At 37.0% G+C, this 20,524-nt stretch overlaps 2 protein-coding genes across 6 annotated transcripts; one reads left to right on the plus strand and one right to left on the minus strand.

Annotated features, from left to right (window-relative positions):
- Positions 1-8,011: 8,011 nt before the first annotated feature.
- LOC110620009 (pentatricopeptide repeat-containing protein At3g09060) lies at positions 8,012-13,624 on the plus strand. Of its 5 annotated transcripts, none has more exons than XM_021763546.2 (7): positions 8,012-10,177; positions 10,293-10,438; positions 10,574-10,611; positions 11,362-11,480; positions 11,691-11,980; positions 13,089-13,169; positions 13,281-13,624. In XM_021763546.2, the coding sequence occupies exon 1, from the start codon at positions 8,071-8,073 to the stop codon at positions 10,141-10,143; it is 2,073 nt and encodes a 690-aa protein (XP_021619238.1). In that variant the 5' UTR covers positions 8,012-8,070; the 3' UTR covers positions 10,144-10,177; positions 10,293-10,438; positions 10,574-10,611; positions 11,362-11,480; positions 11,691-11,980; positions 13,089-13,169; positions 13,281-13,624. The 5 variants fall into 5 exon arrangements, with proteins under 5 accessions (XP_021619238.1, XP_021619239.1, XP_021619241.1 ...); XM_021763547.2 differs by having other exon boundaries at positions 13,089-13,164; XM_021763549.2 differs by lacking the exons at positions 13,089-13,169; positions 13,281-13,624 and having other exon boundaries at positions 10,293-10,478; positions 11,691-12,131.
- Positions 13,625-15,938: 2,314 nt separating this feature from the next.
- On the minus strand, positions 15,939-17,945 carry LOC110621510 (protein NRT1/ PTR FAMILY 8.1). Its single transcript, XM_021765789.2, has 4 exons — positions 17,837-17,945; positions 17,524-17,741; positions 16,884-17,437; positions 15,939-16,789 (listed from the first exon to the last, which is right to left on the minus strand). The coding sequence occupies exons 1-4, from the start codon at positions 17,943-17,945 to the stop codon at positions 15,958-15,960; spliced, it is 1,713 nt and encodes a 570-aa protein (XP_021621481.2). The 3' UTR covers positions 15,939-15,957.
- Between the last annotated feature and the right edge of the window lie 2,579 nt (positions 17,946-20,524).

A 20,524-nucleotide genomic window follows, 5' to 3' on the forward strand; every position in this document is an offset into this window, starting at 1 on the left:
ATTCTCTGACACTACATGCCCCAGAACGAAATGCTCCTCAGCCAGAACTCACATTTAGAGAACTTGGCATACAAGCCATGTTCCCTCAAAGTCTGCAAGACCAACCGCAGATGATGGGCATGCTCTTCTGCATTCCTGGAATACACTAAGATATCATCTATGAAGACAATAACGAAGTGATCCAGGTATTGGCTAAATACTTGTTCATGAGATCCATGAATGCTGCAGGGCGTTTGTTAACCCGAACGGCATCACTAGGAACTCATAGTGCCCATATCTGGTTCTGAAAGCTGTCTTCGGCACATCCTCATTTCTGATCCTCAGCTGATGGTACCCAGATCTCAGATCTATTTTGGAGAAACAACCCGCTCCTGTTAGCTGGTCGAATAGATCATCGATCCTAGGCAACGGGTATTTGTTCTTGGTAGTGACCTTGTTCAACTATCTGTAGTCGATACAAAGTCTGAGGGATCCATCCTTCTTCTTCACGAACAACACTGGAGCACCCCAAGGTGAGGTACTCGGTCGGATGAAACCCTTGTCTACCAGCTCTTGCAACTGTTCTTTAAGCTCTTTCAGCTCTGCTGGCGCCATCCTGTAGGGAGGGATAGAGATTGGTCTGGTTCCTGGCATCAATTCTATTTCGAACTCTATCTCCCTAGGAGGCGGTAAACCTGGCAGTTCGTCTGGGAAAACATCTAAGAACTCTCTAACCACAGGCACCGAGGCGGGCTCTCTGACATCTCTATCTAGCTCTCTCACATGAGCTAGGTAACCCTGACAACCCCTCCTGAGCAGCCTACGAGCCTGTAGGGCTGATATCAAACCTCTAGGTGTACTCCCCCTGTCTCCTCTAAAGACAACCTCTGACCCATTCTGACATCTGAACTTAACTACCTTGTCTCTGCAATCCAAGGTAGCACCATGGGTAGATAGCCAATCCATCCCTAGAATGACGTCAAAATCTGTCAAGTCTAGAACCACAAGGTCGGCGGATAGGCATCTTCCCTCTATGAAAACTGGACTGTACTGGCAAACTGACTCTGCCACTGACGGGTCACACTTGGGTCCACTGACCCATAGGGGACACTCTAACCCAGAGACCATCAAACCCAACCTCTCGACCGCTCTCGGAGAAACAAAAGAATGGGATGCACCCGGGTCCATTAAGGCATAAGCATCTGAACAACCAATGATGATATTACCTGACACCACGGTGTTGGATGCGTTTGCCTCCTGCTGTGTCATAGTGAAGATCCGTGCTGGAGCTGACGGACCTTCCCCTCTGTAAGCTGATGAAGAAGAGGCTGACCCTCTCCCTCGGCCTCTGCCACTAGCCTGTGTTGCGGCTGAAGCTGCTGGCTGTGCCACACTACCTGAAGTTGTCTGCTGAGGTCGTGCCATAGGAACTGCTCTAGGACACTCCATGGACATGTGTCCCTCCTGCCCACACCTGTAGCAGGCTGTTGTCCCAAAACGGCATACCCCTCTGTGTAGCTTACCACACCTTGTACATACTGCATTATCAACACCAGAGCTTGAGCCACTTCCTAGTCCCAGACCTGACTTGATCTTGCTCCAGAACTTATTCTTCTTTGGTTTCTTAGTGGTACTGCTCCACTTCTTACTAGCTGAACTCAAGGATGAAGGATCTATCCTTCCCCCACCTGGGGTCTTAGAACCAGAAGGTTGTGCCACTGACTGCTTGACTTTTCCCTCTATTACGGCACTAGCCTCCATTCTCCTGGCCATGTCTATAATGGCATGGAAACTTTCTCTATCGGCTGACTGAATCAAAGAGGAATACCTGGAATTGAGCCTCATGGTATACCTCCTCGACTTCTTCGAATCTGTGTCCAGATGTTGCCCAGCAAACGGCAACAACTCTAAGAATCTATCGGTGTACTCATCGACACCCATCTCATCTGTCTGTTTCAGCTGTTCAAACTCAATCATCTTCAGCTCCCTTGAACTGTCAGGGAAAGCCCATCCTGCGAACTCATTCGCAAACTCCTCCCATGAAAGACTGTCCACCCTTGGTTTCACATAGCCCTTGAACCACTCACGGGCCTTTTTGCATTTCAGGGTGAAACCAGCCATCTGAATGGCTCTACTATCATCAGCACCTATCTCATCTGTAATTGTTCTGACCTTCTCCAGGTACACAAACGGATCATCACCGGTATCAAACTGGGGAGCACCCAACTTCATATAGTCGGTCATCTTGGCCTTGCTCCCTCCAGATGAGGTAGGTTGAGGTCTTTGGGTTTCTGGAACTGTGGGTTCTGCTGGTGGTGGAGGTGCGACATCCCCTGGGATAGGGTTTGCCGTGCCTGGATGGAAGGATGGAGGTGGGTACATAGGGTACTGTGGATACTGTGGGTAGAAAGGTGGATATGGCATGTGAGAAGGGTAAGGATTAAAACTGGGGTAATCCGATGTACTTCCCATCGAATACCCGGGGTATGGTGAAAAAGGTGGGTACTGGGGTGGTGGAACAAACCCCGAGGCCTGAGTGCCTCCCTGTGACTCACCCATGCCCTCTTCTGGCATGTTTACACCAAGGTTACCATCCCTCCTCTGCTCCACATCCATCTCTACTTCTTCATCAACTGACATCCTTTCCTGAACTGTACCCCTTACTGATCTGCTTCTACCCAGATCCAGAGACCTTCTAGGGTCCCTCACTGTTCTGTCTCTGTTGGACCTGCTTGACATCGCCCTTGGCAATGCTGGAGGACGGGCGCTCGTGCCCTCATCCTCCGGTGGTACTCTAGTCAATCTAGCTGATCGACGAGTTCCTCGCATTCTGTTTACTGAAAAACAGCACAGATAACAAAACATTAGCATCAAATGGTTCATGTGGAAACACATGAACCCACATCATATACACATCATATCTCATGGCATACATACTTTCATGCAAGACAGGACTCTACATCCTATCCTAGTGGACATGATTTCCTATTGTGCTTGACCGTTCTATCACATCTATGAGCCCGACACTCTAGGTCCGACCATATGAACCTAGGGCTCTGATACCATTCTGTAACGACCCGGAAACCGGACCGCTACCGGCGCTAGGATCCAGGTCGGCTTAAGGCCGCCGGAACCCGTAGCAAGCCAAACATACATCCTGTGAACCTGTTCAATCCCATACATGAACCAAAACATACATAAAAATTTAAACTTTTCTTTCATTCACACATTTCTTTACCCAGCCTAGCCTGTGCATGCATAAATATAACATAAACCCCTCAGTGGAGTTCTCAACAATTACTCCAATGGGGTACATAACATATAGCAGGCTTGGGTTATATAAACATCATAAAACATTTATCTCATGTATTTAAGGGATTACAACAGACTCTAGTCAAGCACACTATAAAACTTACATTACATTACATAACATACTTTTACATTACAACTAAACCATGTCCACTTCTATGCTATTACAGAGACTTCTCTTACTCTTGCTGACTTCTCTATCTACTCTGCACCTGCAAGACTGGGGTTAGGGGAGAGGGGTGAGCTAAAAAGCCCAGTGAGCAAAAGTAAAAACATGATATTAATTCCTCCATTTTTAGGTATTTTATTCTCCATTTTATTATTGACATTTGCTTTAATTCCACACTTTTTAGGTATATTATTATTCATTTTATTAATAACATTAAATAACATAACTTTTACTTTACATGCTTTCATGAAATGCAACACATCACATTTAATCACATAAAGAATGGTATTGTCACCATTAGTCCTCACATCTCCAAGTGCCAGAGGCGTAGAATGGGCCTCGCTGGTCTTTCTCTTACATAATATACATAACATAACACTCCAAAGTGCCAGGGGCGTAGAATGGGCCTCGCTGGTCTTTCTCTTACATAGTGCCAGGGGCGTAGAATGGGCCTCACTGGTCTTCCATAACATATCATCATAACATAACATTAGAGGACTATGGATCACCCAATAACCATCCACATCAACATCAAATTATGCAATGCAACATATTCGTGAATTTCTAATGCAAACATCCTGAAACATCGCATGGCATTAATGATGCATGAGTATGCTATCAGATTCATTCATTTGTTCATTTATTCTTTACTTAAAAACTTAGGGAAAAATCCCACTCACCTGGTGACCGAAGCTTTAACGACGGACTCTGAAAGACTATCTCACAACCGGGGGTCTCGGGTCCTCGGGTCCGAACCTACACAGGTGGACTCAAATGAGGCACCAAACAACAAGAACATAACTCTAAACATACCCCCAAAAACCTCCTAGAAACACCTCAAAACATCCTTAGAAAACATGCAAGAAAAGGCTGGGAAGGGCACTTTCGGCGGCACCTTCGGCGGCCGAAAGTCCTTCCAGAGCCGAAAGTCAGGCAGGTTCGGCGGCACCTTCGGCGGCCGAAACTCCCAGACAGAGACGAAACTCATGCATGTTCGGCGGCACCTTCGGCGGCCGAAAGTCTCGGACAGAGCCGAAACTCCAACTTTCGGGGGCAGGCTTCGGCAGCCTAAAGCTGCCTCTCAAGCTGGTTCGGCGGCCGAAAGTACCTTCGGCTGCCGAACCTGGTTTCTGCCAAAGGGCAGAAACTTGGTTCTTCATGCCCAAAACAACCCCCTACACAACCAATCATGCATAAACCTATTCTACAACAAACATACTCAAGCATACAAGCTCCTAGGGGTCTCCAACAAGTTTAAACCCCAACTACAACACACAAGCAAGCCACATTGCACTTAAACACACATTAAAACCATGGATTTTTCATAAAAACCCATCAAGCCTACTCATGTATTTCTACCCCAAAAATTTGCATAAAACTTACTTAAAACACATATAGAACTAGAGATCAGCTCTTACCTCTTGAAGATCGAGAGAGAAACGATCCTAGCTCGAAGATGGGGAGATTCGAGTTCTTGAACCTCAAAGCTCCAAAACTTGCTTAAACTTTAAAACTCTTCAAAAACAAGATGTAACTTGTTAGGATCTAAAGGATTTGAGGGAAAACACTTAAAATGACCACAGGAGGGCTAAAGCTTACCGTCGGCCGAAATGGGAGAGAAAACCTCGCCTGTTTCGGTCACGGGGTCCTTTATAGGGCAGGTTCTGTCACCTTTCGGCGGCCTAACGTGCCCCCACATCTCATGCATGTTCGGCGGCCGAACATGAGGTTCGGCGGCCGAACCTTGAGTCTTTCAAACAAGGCTTTCGGAGGCCTAAAGCGCTCCCAAAACCCCACCATGTTCGGCGGCCGAACCTGACTTTCGGCGGCCGAACCTGGCAACGCCTCCTTGGTCTATTTCATTCAAAATTCAATTTCCTTTTTGCTTAAAAACATAAAATACATTAAAAACATTTCATAAAACATGGTTTTACCCTTCTAGAGGTTTTCGACATCCGAGATTCCACCGGACGGTAGGAATTCCGATACCGGAGTCTAGCCGGGTATTACAAGGATTATGGGCTGGACGATGCCTCGCCCCTTTCAGAAGAGATCTTGGCAGAGACATTTCCTGCTAAGTTGAAACTTCTAAGTTTGGACAAATACGATGGAACAACAGATCCCAGAAGTCACATGACGATCTTTAGAATGACCATGTAGTTTCAAGATGTCAACAATTTTGTGTTTGTGCTAAGTGTTTCCGTCAACACTCACAGATTTGATTTAGAAATAGTACCGACATCTGAGCTCAGGTTCAATTTAGTACTTTATACAATTTGCTATGTTATTTAAATATAGGTTTATTACTTGTGTACCTTCTCAAAAGCTCTCCTCTGACTTGCAGAAGATCCGCCAAGATGAAGGCGAGACTGTAAGGAATTTTATTTCATGGTTCAATGTAGAAGCAATACAGATGGAAGAATTAAATCATGAGATAGTATGTGAAGCGTTAATCAAAGGAACACGCAATGTCAAGTTCATGGATTCTCTAATCAAGAACCTAGCCGCTACATACCAATGACTAATGGACAAAATTCAGAAGTACATAAATTTGGATGATGAAGTTTATGCATTGAGAGAGGACAAAAGGATGAGTTAAAAGTAAAACCAAAAGCCAGAAAGATGAGGATAGAAAGGAGATAAGAAAAGGCCACAAGATGGGTTTCGCTAGGCCATAATCTGGGTGTTAGTCTCGCTAATCAAGACATCCTATGCCAGGCCACAAGGCAGATTCTGCCAGACCATAATCCGGATATTAGTCCCACTAAACAGGGTATCTTATGCCAGGTCACAAGACGGGTTGCGCCAGGCCATAATTTGGGTATTTGTCCCGTTAAACAAATGCATTTTGTGCCAGGCCACAAGGCAGAGAATCTACCAGGCCATGCGACCGAGTGTTAGTCCCACTTCATAAAAGTTTCTAAGGCATTTCTTGCCAGACCACAAGGCGGGTATCCACTAGGACATAATCCGGGCATTAGTCCCGCTAAACAAGGCATTTCATGGCAAGGCCATAAGGTGGGTCTTTGCCAAGCTATGTGATAGAGTGTTAGTCCCACTTCATGAAAAGTTTCTAAGGCATTCTATACTAGACTATGCGACCAGGTATTAGTTCTACTTCACAAAAAGACAAAATCAAGTTTCTTCCAAAAAGTGCCACGAGGCGGATAAATGCCAGGTGAGTTTTTAGCCATTAGTCCTAAAAGACAAAATCATATTTCCGCCAAAAAGCGTCATGAGATAAGTAACTGCTAAGCAAATCTTTGGGCGTTAGTCCCAAAAGACAAAATCAAGTTTCTATCAAAAATCACTATAAAGAGGGTTTCCGCCAAGTTAAACGACTAGGTGTCGGTCCCAATTGAGCGTTAAGTTTGACTTATTATTTTTTTCAATTTATTCCATAGCCTTGAGGTGGGTGTCCGCTAGGCAAGTCATGAGGTGAGTGTTAAGTCCCATTAAAAAGCTTAAGTTATTTTATGATTGGGGGCAAACAGAGCACGCAAGTGTGGAAAGCTAATCTAGATATGTCACGTATCCAAGATCGAGAAGACAACTGTCACCTTCGAATCTGAAGAATCAAAGACCAGCGGGGAGACCTCTGATGTAATACAACAATTGTCCAAAATAAGCTATGAGCTGCCATCATAAGACAGGGCCATATGACAAGGATCTGATAAGCAATATATGTGGTCCTATCTGTGGAAAGGAAGACTCAGAAATCATAACACCTGGTTCTTCATCAAGACTCACTCTCTCCTGAATAGATCGAGTTTTCACATAAAGTTACTGTTAGCAGGTACAATCTTGCAGATCCCCATTACCCTTATAATCACAAAACCCCTATCAATTAGCCGGTATCAAAGCAGATTTACAGGAGATGTTCTATCTTCTTATAATATAATAACTAATGGTCATAGAGACTAAGATATAAAATGCTTACATAATTACTATTAAGTTCTAAGCAATTTCTTGCATTCACCCTTTTCTTCAGTTTATGATCATAGAGACCATGATACGCAATTCTTACATAATTATTATGAAGTTCTAAGCAATTCCTTACATTCACCATTTTTTTCAGTTTACTAACTTGAGCGTTGGAGTGATTATTATATGCGTCAACCACCTCACATTCTCTTTATTGCAAATTGACTAATCCCAGCACAGTTCCGCTTCAGTCACATTACTTACTACAATTTTTTTTTCAAACATCTCATTTACGGAAAAAATCAATACAACACTTGTCATATAGGTATTTCTATTTTTATTTGGTTAGATTTTGACTTTAAATGCATCAAATTAACTATGAAATTATTTTTATTATTTATGGATTTCAAAACCTTCTACCAAATGCATAATAATGAATGGAAATAATTTACATCCCATATAATTAAAAAATTTAAAAGAAAAAACCCAAAATACTTCGGGCCAGATGTGGGCCGATTCAGGTGAGTCCCGAGTCCAGTTAATTTATGGGCTCAAGTGGGTGGATCCAGAATCGAACCGTCGCCGTTAATTATAACCATTAAAAGAATTGCTCCGTCAGAATGCGAGCAACATGCCATGAAAATTAAAATGACACAGAAATCCCCAGAATCACCTTTCCTGCCGCTGCCATGGTCAAGCTTCCCAATTCCCTCTCTTCGAAGCGGCTTCTCAAGCTCCTCAAAGCCGAGAAGAATACTACATCAGCACTGTCCCTGTTCGACTCGGCGATGCGCCACCCGGGTTACACCAACTCTCCTTATGTATTCCACCACATGCTTCGTCGACTCGCAGATTCAGGGCTTGTTGTCCATGTTGATAGGATCGTCGAACACATTGAAACCCAGAAATGCCAATGCACAGAAGATGTTGCTTTAACAGTGATCAAAGCATATGTGAAGAGCAAAATGGCAGATAAAGCTTTAGATACATTTCAACGGATGGAGGAGATTTTTGGTTGCAAGCCTGGCATAAGATCGTATAATTCTTTGCTTAATGCTTTTATTGAGTTAAATCAGTGGGAGAGGGCTGAGTCTTTTTTTGCTTATTTTGAAACTATGGGTGTATTGCCAAGTTTATATACTTATAATATTTTGCTCAAGATATCGTGTAAGAAGAATCAATTTAAAAAGGCAAGAGTATTGTTGGATAGTATGTGGAATAAGGATATAATGCCGGATGTATATAGTTACAGCACCGTTATTAATGGGATGGTGAAAGGGGGGGATCTCTCAGGGGCACTGGAGGTGTTTGATGAAATGTTCACAAGAGGTGTGATTCCTGATGTGACGTGTTACAACATAATGATTGATGGGTTTCTAAAGAAAGGGAACTATGCCAACGCTATGGATATTTGGCAGAGGTTAATGAAGGGGTCTTCGGTCTGTCCAAATGTGGTTACTTATAATATCATGATTAATGGGTTATGCAAGTGTGGGAGGTTTGAAGAGAGTTTGCAGATATGGGAGATGATGAACAAAAATGAGCGTGAAAAGGATGTGTATACTTATAGCAGTTTGATACATGGTTTATGTGAAGCAGGGAATATTGATGGTGCTGTGAAAGTTTATAGAGAGATGGTTGAAAGTGGTTTGGTGGTTGATGTGGTTTCTTATAATGCAATGCTTAATGGATTTTGCCGAGCAGGGAAAATAAAGGAGAGTTTTGAGTTGTGGGTGGTAATGGGAAAGGAGAATTGTCGGAATGTTGTTAGTTATAACATTTTCATCAAAGGGTTATTTGACAATGGAAAGGTGGAAGAAGCACTTTCTGTTTGGGAACTCTTACGTAAGAAGGGCTGTGGGTCTAATTCCACAACTCATGGTATTGTAATTCATGGTCTCTGCAAGAATGGACGTTTGAATAAGGCTTTAAAGATATTAAAGGAGGCTGAAGATGGAGGAGCTGAGCTGGATGCTTTTGCATACTCTTCAATGGTTGATGGATTGTGCAAACAAGGGAGAATAGAGGAAGCAACCAGCATAGTCATTCAGATGGATAAGGATGGTTATAAGCTGTATCCTCATGTTTGTAATCCCTTGATCAATGGGCTTATTCAAGCTTCCAAACTTCAGGAGGCAATATGTTTTTTTAGGGAAATGGAACTTAAGGGTTTCTCTCCTACTATTGTCTCCTATAACACAATTATAAATGGTCTATGCAAAGCAGAAAAATTCAGCGAGGCATATGTTTTCGTTAAGGAGATGCTAAAGAAAGAATGGAAACCAGACATGGTCACGTATAGCTTGCTGATGGATGGCCTTTGTCAAGGAAAGAAGATTGATGAGGCTATCAACTTGTGGCACCAGGCTCTTGACAGAGGTTTTAAGCCTGATGTAACTATGCACAACATTTTGTTGCATGGGCTTTGCTTGGTAGGCAAAATTGAAGAGGCTTTCCAGCTTTATTCAGATATGAAGATGTTAAACTGTGTTCCAAATCTTGTGACACACAATACCCTCATGGAGGGGCTTTACAAAGTCAGAGACTGTGAGAAAGCATTAGAGATTTGGGATTGCATTTTGGGAGATGGTTTACAGCCAGATATCATCTCCTATAATGTTACTCTTAAGGGACTTTGTTCCTGCGGTAGAATATCAGATGCCATTGGGTTTTTGAATGATGCTTTGACTCGGGGAATACTTCCAACTGCTGTTACATGGGACATCCTTGTTAGGGCTGCAGTTAATTTTGGGACTTCCTGAACCTTGATATTTTAGGGTTTCATTTATCTTGGAAGTAAGTATATTCTTGTTGAATTCTACACCTATCCTTTTTTAGCTTGTAAATATTGGTTTTGTGAAGAGAAGCTAATTTCTTAAGGTATGGTTTTTGGCTTGTGTTGGGTTTCTAGGATTGTGCAACTTTATGCGGACAAGGTTATCTCAGGTCTTTTGCTTACTATCATTTGTACTGGTTTAAGAAGATCCCTAAGAAATATGGATTCAGGTAAAAGGAAGGAACTAGTCCTGATGGAAGCGTAGTGGATGTTAAAAACATGTAATTCTTTCATGCCAACTTGAGATGAGTTTTCCATAAGGTTATTTGCGGCTAGATTGTGTGTGTGTGTGTGTATTTAACCGAAGGAACCCCTATTTGAAAACATTATTGTCTAATTTTTTGCGGTATTTGCAGGTGTTCACACTCTGGATACCACTTTGAACTTTGGCATGGTGAGTGTGCGCTGTCCTCATTGCTCACTTGCACCAAACTCTTATACCAAAACTTGTCTAGGATGCAGAAAAGTAGGAGCATGTTTGGAAGGATAGATATATCTTTTTTTAGATACTTGCACAGAAACCAAAGAACTAGTATGCAATGAGTTGCACGTATAAACCTCCCAAATTAGATTGATTGGTTATTTTCTGTTTCCCATACAAACCAATATGTTCTTCATTTAAAATGCAAAGTTTGGCTCTGAAACTCCTGAAGTATGTATTCATCATTTGAAACCTTCAAGTTCAAGTTATTCTCATCTTTATTTTGGTAAACTGAAATATAGTGACTGACCTGCATCTTATATAATGTATTTCAAGCGATGAAACAGATTCATTCCAGAAACGATCATGTATTTGTCTAAATATCTAAACTAGCCATAATGACATGAAGGCTATTTGTTTTTCAATGAGTACAGTGTCAGAGAATGATTACTAAAGCATCAAACATGGTAACTCAGTTGCATGGTTCTTGGTGATGCAGTAATATTGCCAAGATCAAAGTGGATGATGCAAAAGAAACTAGCTTGATGTATCAAATCCAAGTTGCAAGTTTTCACTTGGGGCTATTTATCATGCTATATTCTTTGAGGGTTATGTATGCATTTCATAGCAGAGTTTCGTTAACTAGAGGGGAAAGAACTTCACTTCTTTTCCCTGTTTGTTTTCTCTGTACTTTGTATCTCTGATGACAGTTTCTGCTTGTAGCTGAACTAAGTGATCAAACCCACTAAAATTGCTCCGAGATTTGCAACTTTCCGCCATTCAGAGCACGAATAAATGAAAGAATCAGCAAAAGCGATGACTACCACTGCCATTAGAGCAAGGTATATAGTCTTTCTGGCGTTGGACCCATATTTTGCTTTATTAAGATCTTTAATCCTCTCCATTTCCACCTTAACTTTGTCTTTACAAATAGGTGATATCTGGCTTAGGTTCTTAAAGAACATCCCTCATTCCGTTATTTAACCATTTGACCTTCAAAATCAGTAAATTATTTTCATTCTCCTCAATTTCTATTCTGTTTAATTCTGCAGATTCTTCAGAAGCTTGCATCTGGCTTTCCATATTCTGCATTATCTGCTAATAAAGAAGAAGAATATGTGGACTATCAAGAGAATTTGCATCTCTGTGCACTATATGATTGTTGTTGACGATAAAGGAATGCAACAGACCCTGGCACCAGCTTCGTCAAGTCCCTCGAAAAGGGCTTGCTGTAGGCATGAAGGAGCAGCTAATGGCTCTGAGGGTGACCATCTGCTTCTGTTCACTGAGAATGAAAAAGATGGAGAGTGTTGCAATAACCGAGCATGGTCCTATTCAAAAGGTGAGCTCTTTGCTATTGCAAATTTTGTTTGGGGAAAATTACAAACTAGTCTTCTAAATTTATAAAAATTTACAGATCAGTATCTATATTCTGAATTCAGATAAATTATTGGTGAATTACACTTGAGTCCGTAAATGTTATCGTTATTTACAAGCTTACCCTTCTATTTTTATTAAAAAATCCCTATCCTTCCCTCCAAAATGATTCATTTTAAGAGGACTTTGAAAAGACAAATTTATCCTTATAACAATAAAGAGAAAATTGATCCTCGCTGAGGAGTTTTTGGAAAAAAAAAAAAAGAAGTTAAAATAATAAAATTTGTTTAATATTTTTCTTAAACAATACCTCAGCTCATGTACTTCATTAGAATACCACATGGATCGTGTTTTTCACAATATAATAAATAGAAGTAATTAGCAAATTGATAAATAAACCATTGTTTCAAAAAATTTATTTAACCTCCCCACCATGAAGAATGCAAACACTTGTTATACGGATTGATTTTACAAAAAAAGGCTTGAAATTCTAATCAGCAGGGCTGCCGCCGAGTATTGCAAATTGTCAGAGTTCGGTGAGATTGAAAAACCCACTCTCAGCTCAGATTCCAAAAGACAGGCCATTTTGGTTGTCTTTCTTCTGATGTTTGGGAATTTTTAATAGGATTGACCCATGGAAGCAGCCAGCCTATTCCTTCGAGGCCCTTCTTTGCATGGGTGGATATAAAGTTCAGTCTTAACTCGAAAATATACAAGGCATAAATTATATTAAATTTTATACTTGTATATGTATTGTCTTTTGTCTATAAAATCCGGTTTAAGCGACAACTTTTTCAATTTTAAATTTCCCTTATTTCATTTCTTAAGTTTCAGTGTGGATCCTAAAGTTTAATTGATATATAAATTTCAATTACAACATTACGCAATCAGTAGCAAGGTAAAAAATTAAGTATTAAAAACATGCTCCGAAATTGCATTAATTAAAGTTATTTTATGTCATTATTATTAAAAAATTTAATATATACAAGTTTCTCTTTTTAAGTTTTTCAAAAAAGGTTTTTTTTTTTTTTTTTTTTGAGGCAGCAGCTTTTTTTTCTTTGTCTATTTTGTAGTCGCCTTTGTCTTTTTCGAGCAAGGGCAACTCTCCCTTCCTTGCCCGAGTGTGGACTTGCCCTCCTCCCCTTCCGAGTAAGGTGTATATATTTTTGTTTTTTATTTGTTCTTTTGTTGGTTTTTAATTGTTGTGATTTTTATGAGAAGATTCTTTTCTTGTCTTGTCTCCTTTGTTGGGTATGTTGTTTCAGGTGGTGATGGCTCCAAATCGATGGTTTTGATGGTATATATGGAGTATTAAAAGGGTGATGAATGATGTCTCTTTCTCTTTACTCCTACTGTTTTTTTCAGTGGCTATCTCTCCTAATCCCAGCAGAAGGGTTGACAAAATTGAAAAAGTCATGCTTCACTTTTGGTGATGGCTAAGTCTTTTCACCACTTTTTCATATGGGAGTTTGCATGTGCTTCAAATTCCTTCATTTTTCTCGTATGAAAAACAAAAAAAGTTGATGACCCATATGAGGGAAGTGAGGTAGTTGATACAAAGGATGGTTCTCTCTATGCAATAGTCCCTTTGGTCGGCTTGAATTTATCTCCTCTCTCTGAGTTTTTTCTTCTTTATAAATATCTTAATTTAATTTATAAATGCGATAATATCCATAATTAATAATAAAATATGAAAATTTATAAGTTTGAAAGTAATCAAATATAATTCATCTAATTTATAATAAAAATTAAAAAAATTATCACTTATTATATAATTTATCAATTATATTTGACGGGTGGCTCCATATAAAAAAAAAGGCTTGATGCTTAAATTGATCGGTGAAATTTCAATATCTAATATATTATTGGAATTGCAATTAAAAAGATCTTCAAATAACATGATTTAATAGTCCAATCTGATAAATATCCTTATTTGAAAAATAAAAATAGTAGACAAAAAAAGCCCAATAGAATTAATCCAAGTAAAAGTGGAACTTTCTCTTGCTTATTACAGCATTCTCTTGTAAGTGTATGACCTTGCTACAAAGAAATAGAACCCCAAATTCACCAAACTCAAAACAGCCAAAAGCTAAAAGAAATAGTGAAGATGACCATAATTCAAATTGTCAGGAATCCACCCAAGACTGCAGCCAGCACCCTGCTGTGGTGCAATCATGACAACTTCAGCATCTATATATCGATTCTGAGCAGATAGGAACCTGGCCAACAGTAACCATCCTTTAACATTAGATCCATTTCCAGCTTCAACATGCGTGAAGCATAATAAAGTGTTGCATCCAATTTCCTTTGCTCTGAATTTTCCAATTTGAAATGGTAAAGAATACAAGAGTCTTGCATTCTTGTCATTTGTCCTGCTGATTCCAGGACCTGCAATGCCTCATTTTCTTGTGATCCTATCAGAATCAGCAATAGCTGATTTAGAATACGCTGAAAGTGAGACTCCTGGCAAAAAATTTGCAAATACTTTCCAATTTTTCACACCCAGTTTCCAGGTTTTCAAGGGCTCCGCAGGAATAATTTAGTCCTTCTTCTGCAAGTTTAAGGATATTTAAACAAACCTTTGATGCCAACAGTAAGGCAGGGACACACTTTGAGTCCTCCTTAACATGTAATAAATTCCTAAGCAGGTTCAGAGAAAGTGAGAAACCAAATCCTCACCAGCATCATGATAACAAAGAGTTAACATATACAAGATAGAAGGTTCAGAGAAACCAAATCCTCACCAACACCAAGATAAAAGGTATGGGACACAATAAAATAATTATCCGTATATAACAGTGTAGCAAAATTTTAGCGACAAAAAAAAAAGCATTTTACTAAATTAGTTGAAGCATATCTAAAACATACAAATCTTTCTTCTTGAACATGCCAGAATGGAGCAAATTGAAGGAAAATTTCACTCCACAAGTAACTTGTTAAGCTCAGTTGCTTTGTTCACACTTTTGGCAAAAATAACAACTTGATTGAAGTCCAGTGCAAACACATGGATCCTTTCCCTTGTTCAGCAAATACATCCTTCGTCGCTAAGGTTGCTCCCTGGTAGTCCAACGCGAAGCGGTAGGTAGAGAGGAAGTATTGCGGCGACTCAAGGGAGCTAGGTCCGATCTATTGTGAGAGTTGGAAGCGTGGAGCTGGGTGTTGCGCGAGTGAGCTCTATGGTGAAGCTTTGCTGCTGGATTCAATGAAGGACACTGGTGTCTGCGGATGGAGGTCGAATTATTCAGGTGGTTTGCAGGTGGTTCACAAGTTGAAAATCGTGAGATAGGCAGAAAGCAAAACTAGGGATTTTGATTATAATATTTCTTATTCTTTGATTAGGATGAGTTAGAGAACGCCTCCGCGCCTTTTTTAATTTTACAACAGCGACGGTAAATTTGAGAATTTCAATTTCAGTAGAACGAAGAAGAAGCTAAATTTCGATAGAAAGTGAATTGAAAAAGAGATTTGATAGAGACATGATAAAAAGATAATCCTTAGGTTTTAATTCTCAGTAGTGTCATGAAAATTACCAATTTGATTTGCTAAGTATGAGGAGACGAGAGAAAAAGAAATTTAGGTTTTTTTTTTTGAAATGGAAGAAAATTTAGATTTAACGATTACTATTTTAATTAACGGAAATAATTTAAATAAATTGTTAAAATAATATATAATTATAAAAAATTATATAATTAATCGTTAATTATATATTATTAATGAAAATTTTTTAATTTAATAGTTAGTGTTTGATTGTTAAAAATTATATTTTTTATAGTGTAAGTCATAAAATGCGACTGCATATATATAGTAGTCATAAAAATAGTAAAAAAAAAGCAGTCCAATCTGATAAATATCCTTATTTAAAAAATAAAAACAGTAAAAAAAAGGCCCAATAGGACTAATCCAAGTAAAAATGGAAGCTTCTCTTTCGTATTAATGGAGGTTCTATTCTGCAGCTACCAGTGTTCTCTTGTAAGTGTATGATCTTGCTACAAAGAAATAGAACCCCAAATTCACCAAACTCAAAACAGCGAAAAGCCAGAAGAAATAGTGAAGATGACCATAATTCAAATTGTCAGGAATCCACCCAGGGCTGCCATTTCTAGTGCTCAAATCCGTCACAATATTCACCAGAAGTGTGCTCAGGTAGTTCCCAAGCGCCGCTGTCGTGAGTGACAGAGCAGAGCACAGGCTTCTCATGGCATCAGGTGCCTGCTCATAGAAGAACTCCAATTGCCCAATAAAAGTAAACACCTCTGCACATCCTATGATGAAATATTGAGGAACCTGCCAAAATACAGACATTGGAATGTGCTTCAGCTTGTAATAATTGTGCTTCTTAACTTCCTGGAGTCTCACCAGTTCCAAACTCCCAGCTACCAACATTGCGAAGATTGAGATCACAAGGCCAATTGCAATTCTCTGGAGCTGGGTGAATCCATTTTTGTGCCCTGTGAACTTTCTTGCAATGGGGACAATGACTCTGTCGTAAATGGGCACCCAGAAGATTACACTTATTGTGTCAAAGAGAGAGAGTGAGGCTGATGGGATCTCAAAGGATCGGCTCATGTGAAGGTCCATTGTGTTGCCTTGCAGGACAAACAAAGTGCCCATTTGACTATAAACAGCAGAAAATATTATGCCTGTTGCCCATATTGGAAGCAGTTTAATTATGGACTTGAGCTCTTCCACCTGAGTCACAGTGCAGAGCCTCCATGGGTCTACTGAACCTTTGACGAGGTCCGATGGAGTCTCCACTGCTGCCTTGTCAAAGAAACTAAGGTCGAAAAGAGAATAGACATTATTACATCACCAAATAGGAAGCTAATGTTATTACACAAGTGAATTTTAAGTTGCTGTAAATGCTATACCTTAGTTGTCTTGTGTGGTCTAGCTTTCGGCTTCCTTTGACATCAGATTCCTCATCAACAGTCTCATACAGAAGTGACTCATTATCAGGAACTTGTACTCGGAATTTTCTGAAGGAAGCAACTAGAACCTGGCAGATAGGTGTCAAGGGACTTCCTCCAGGTTTCAGGTTCCTATACAACTTGGTTCCTGAGAAGAAACTCACAACAGCAATTGCCATTGCCACAGCTGGGATACCAAAACCCCAACCCCAACCCACATTTGTTTGTATCCAAACAAGCACAGAGGAAGCAACAAGAGCTCCGATGTTAATCGAAAAATAAAACCAATTGAAGAAAGAACTCTTCTTTTTCTTCTCAGTCTCATCAGAATCATCAAATTGATCCGCACCGAAGGAAGAGACACAAGGCTTAATCCCTCCTGTACCAAGAGCTATAAGATACAGGCCTAAAAAGAAGAACGCAGTTTGCAGCCATGTCGGATGGCAGACATTCGTATGATCACAAGAGGGCTTTAGTCCATGCACAGATGCAGACAACGTTAACAATGTCATGCCCTGCAACAAAACAATGGAAACTTTTAGCAGATATTAGAATTATCAAACACTGAAATAGATCAAAAGAATCCGTAAACAGAAATTACAAGGACATAAATGATGGAGAAACTAGCTATTGTCCAATATCTTCCCAAGTAGGCATCAGCTAGAAAAGCTCCAAGCAATGGCATGACATAGCATGTTCCAGACCAATTTGTAACATTATTAATAGCTACAACACTGGTCTGATTCAGTTGAAACTTGAGATAATTAACTAGATTGGTGTTGATTCCATAGTACGCCAATCTTTCACAGCACTCATTTCCTGCAGCGAAATCAAGATGTTCAAGTGATCATAATGCCCAAAAGAAGAAGAAGACAGAAGAAAGGGTTTAACATCAGATGGTCTAGAATAGTCACCAAGAATATAAGGGCAGGCTTTCCAGGTTCCTGTTTTCTTCTTGATTGCAGGATTGCCTCTGAAATCAGTGGTTCCATCTTTGGTATGGAGATCTGCTTCTTCTGCCATTGGTTTCTAATGGGCTTTTCTCAATTTGCCTTCATTTTTCAGGGCTAAATTTGCAAAAACTGAACAGATTCTTAAACATTCAAAACACAAATGGAAAATTGAATTTAAAGAGACTGGAACACTATTGGGAAGCCAATGTTTTTCATGTTTAAATGTGTGGCACACAAATCAATCATCAATTACAGTGTAGAAGCAGTGTCATTTTCTGGAGGCCATGAATGAAATTAGAGTGATAATAAATCAGAAATCATGGAGTGGGAGTAATAGAATAAATGGCATCAAAGGCAAATTGCATAACAAAAGCTGAAGCCCATGAGCCATTCATCAATAAGGCAGCAACCACATTGAATTCAAGTTCTGTTACCTGCCAAGTTTTGTGGGCACACTTCCTTAGGAAAAAAGTTTCTGCACTGCTTCTTCCTCACCAATAGCAGGAGACAAATGATTTTTTATTAAAAATACGTAATAAAATAAAAAAAATAATTAAATACACCCTTAATTTATACGTTCAAAATGAAGAAATAGGTTATACTAGGAAACCCAGTAACTATAAATAAAAGGAATTTATCATGTGCAGAATGGATACAACCCAATTTGGATCCTAATTCCAAGTGTCATGAATTTAATTATTTCAGTGATACTATGGTTCTATCATATAGTTTTTAATGATATATTTTATATTTTATATAGTTTTAATATAATTTTATAAATTATATTATCAAAATTACGTGATTTTATTTAAAAAATTTAAATATTAATTTTATCGTTTGTTAAATAACACATAGTAAAAAATTAGAAATAAATATATGTATAAAAAATATTTATTTATAAATTATTCGAGATTTAATTTAATAAAAATTTAGTTTATAACACTTATTTTTATATTTAATATTATCTAACTATTTTTATAAATTAAATTATTCATATAATTTAAATATAACGCTTTATCTTAACTATTAAATTATTATTAAAAATATTATAAAAATAAACATATATTTTAATTAGCTATTAAAAATTTCTAATAATTTAATTTAATTAATTAATTATAATTTATTCTATCAAAATAAATTATATATATATACGTATTTATATATCTATGTATTTATTATTTCAATCATAAATGTATTAATTATTTTATATTTTAAATTATATAAGTGAACTACATCTTAAATCAAATTATAGAATTAGTAACTTTATATAAAATAGTATAATATTTAAAATTTTATAGTTTAGTTCAATAGTATTTTTTTAAATAATTATAATTATCTTAATTTAATTTCTTTTAATTTTATTAAATTATATTTTATTATTATATAATCCACTAAATAGTTATATGTATAGGGATAATAATACCAATTAATATTAGTACATATACATATATGTGTATTTAATTTTAATAATTTATATTTTATTAATATAAATTTTATGAATAGTGTGTAATATAATTTATTTAAATAGAATGAAATATAATTAATAAATTAAATTAGTTGAATTATACTTAGATAAATTTTTAATAATTGATTAGAGACTAAAATATATAATAATTATATATATACATATAACTATTAATAATAAGGTGTATTAAATAAAAAAATTCAAACATTTATAATAATTCATATTCATATTTAATACTTTAAATTTTAAATAATAAAATCAAATTTTTTCAATTTATTACGATTATAGTTAAAGAATTATATTAAATTTATACAAGTTCACGGTAAATTATAATATAATATTTGAAGTTTTATAATATTAATAAAACATATAATTTTTTAATTTAATTTTATATTAAAATTACAATGTATTTTATATTTATTATATGTACTATTAAATATATTATATTAAATAAATATTTATTACAAATAAATTTTTATTATATTAAACATCACATATAAATAATATATTAAAATATTTTAATATTATAAATTATGTATATATTTATTATATTTGAAAGACTTTACTTTTTATTAATAATATTTTAAATGAAATAAAATATTATATATTTTAAATTACAAAATTTTATTTTTTCATATTTTAAATTTTTATTAATATTTATGATATTATATAAAGGTGAGAATAGGAAGTGAATAATAAAATTAATAAAAAAATAATCTTATTGTAGAAAAAATATTTATTTAAGGATTATTTTATTATTTAAATAAAATTTTAGAGATTATTTTATAATTTATTATTAACTTATATAAATTCAATTTAATCTTCTTAGCTAAAATTGTGGCAAATTAAAAAATTTTAGCTTTATCATACAAGATTTAAAGTGGTGTATATAAATGTAAACTATCATAAATATTTAGATTTTTTCATCCAATATTTCTAATAACAATTATAAATATATATAATTATTTTAATAATTTATATTTTATTAGTATAATTCTATTAATATTGAAGTAGTAGTTAATTTTAATTTATTAATTAAATTAGTTAAATTATATTACTATAAATATTTAATAATTAATTAATAATTAAAAATATAATAATTTTATATTGTTATTATATATATATAATAATAATAGCAATTATATATATAATTATATTTTAATAGCATAATTCTATTAGTATAT

This window comes from Manihot esculenta, chromosome 8 (assembly GCF_001659605.2).
Source record: "Manihot esculenta cultivar AM560-2 chromosome 8, M.esculenta_v8, whole genome shotgun sequence".
NCBI lineage: Eukaryota > Viridiplantae > Streptophyta > Magnoliopsida > Malpighiales > Euphorbiaceae > Manihot > Manihot esculenta.

Coding starts and splice junctions, on each gene's coding strand:
- LOC110621510 (XM_021765789.2), bottom strand. CDS start 17,945: ATGGCAGAAGAAGCAGATCTCCATACCAAAGATGGAACCACTGATTTC. Junction 17,742..17,836: donor AGCCTGCCCTTATATTCTTG/GTGACTATTCTA, acceptor ATTTCGCTGCAG/GAAATGAGTGCTGTGAAAGA. Junction 17,438..17,523: donor TCTCCATCATTTATGTCCTT/GTAATTTCTGTT, acceptor GTTTTGTTGCAG/GGCATGACATTGTTAACGTT.
- LOC110620009 (XM_021763546.2), top strand. CDS start 8,071: ATGGTCAAGCTTCCCAATTCCCTCTCTTCGAAGCGGCTTCTCAAGCTC.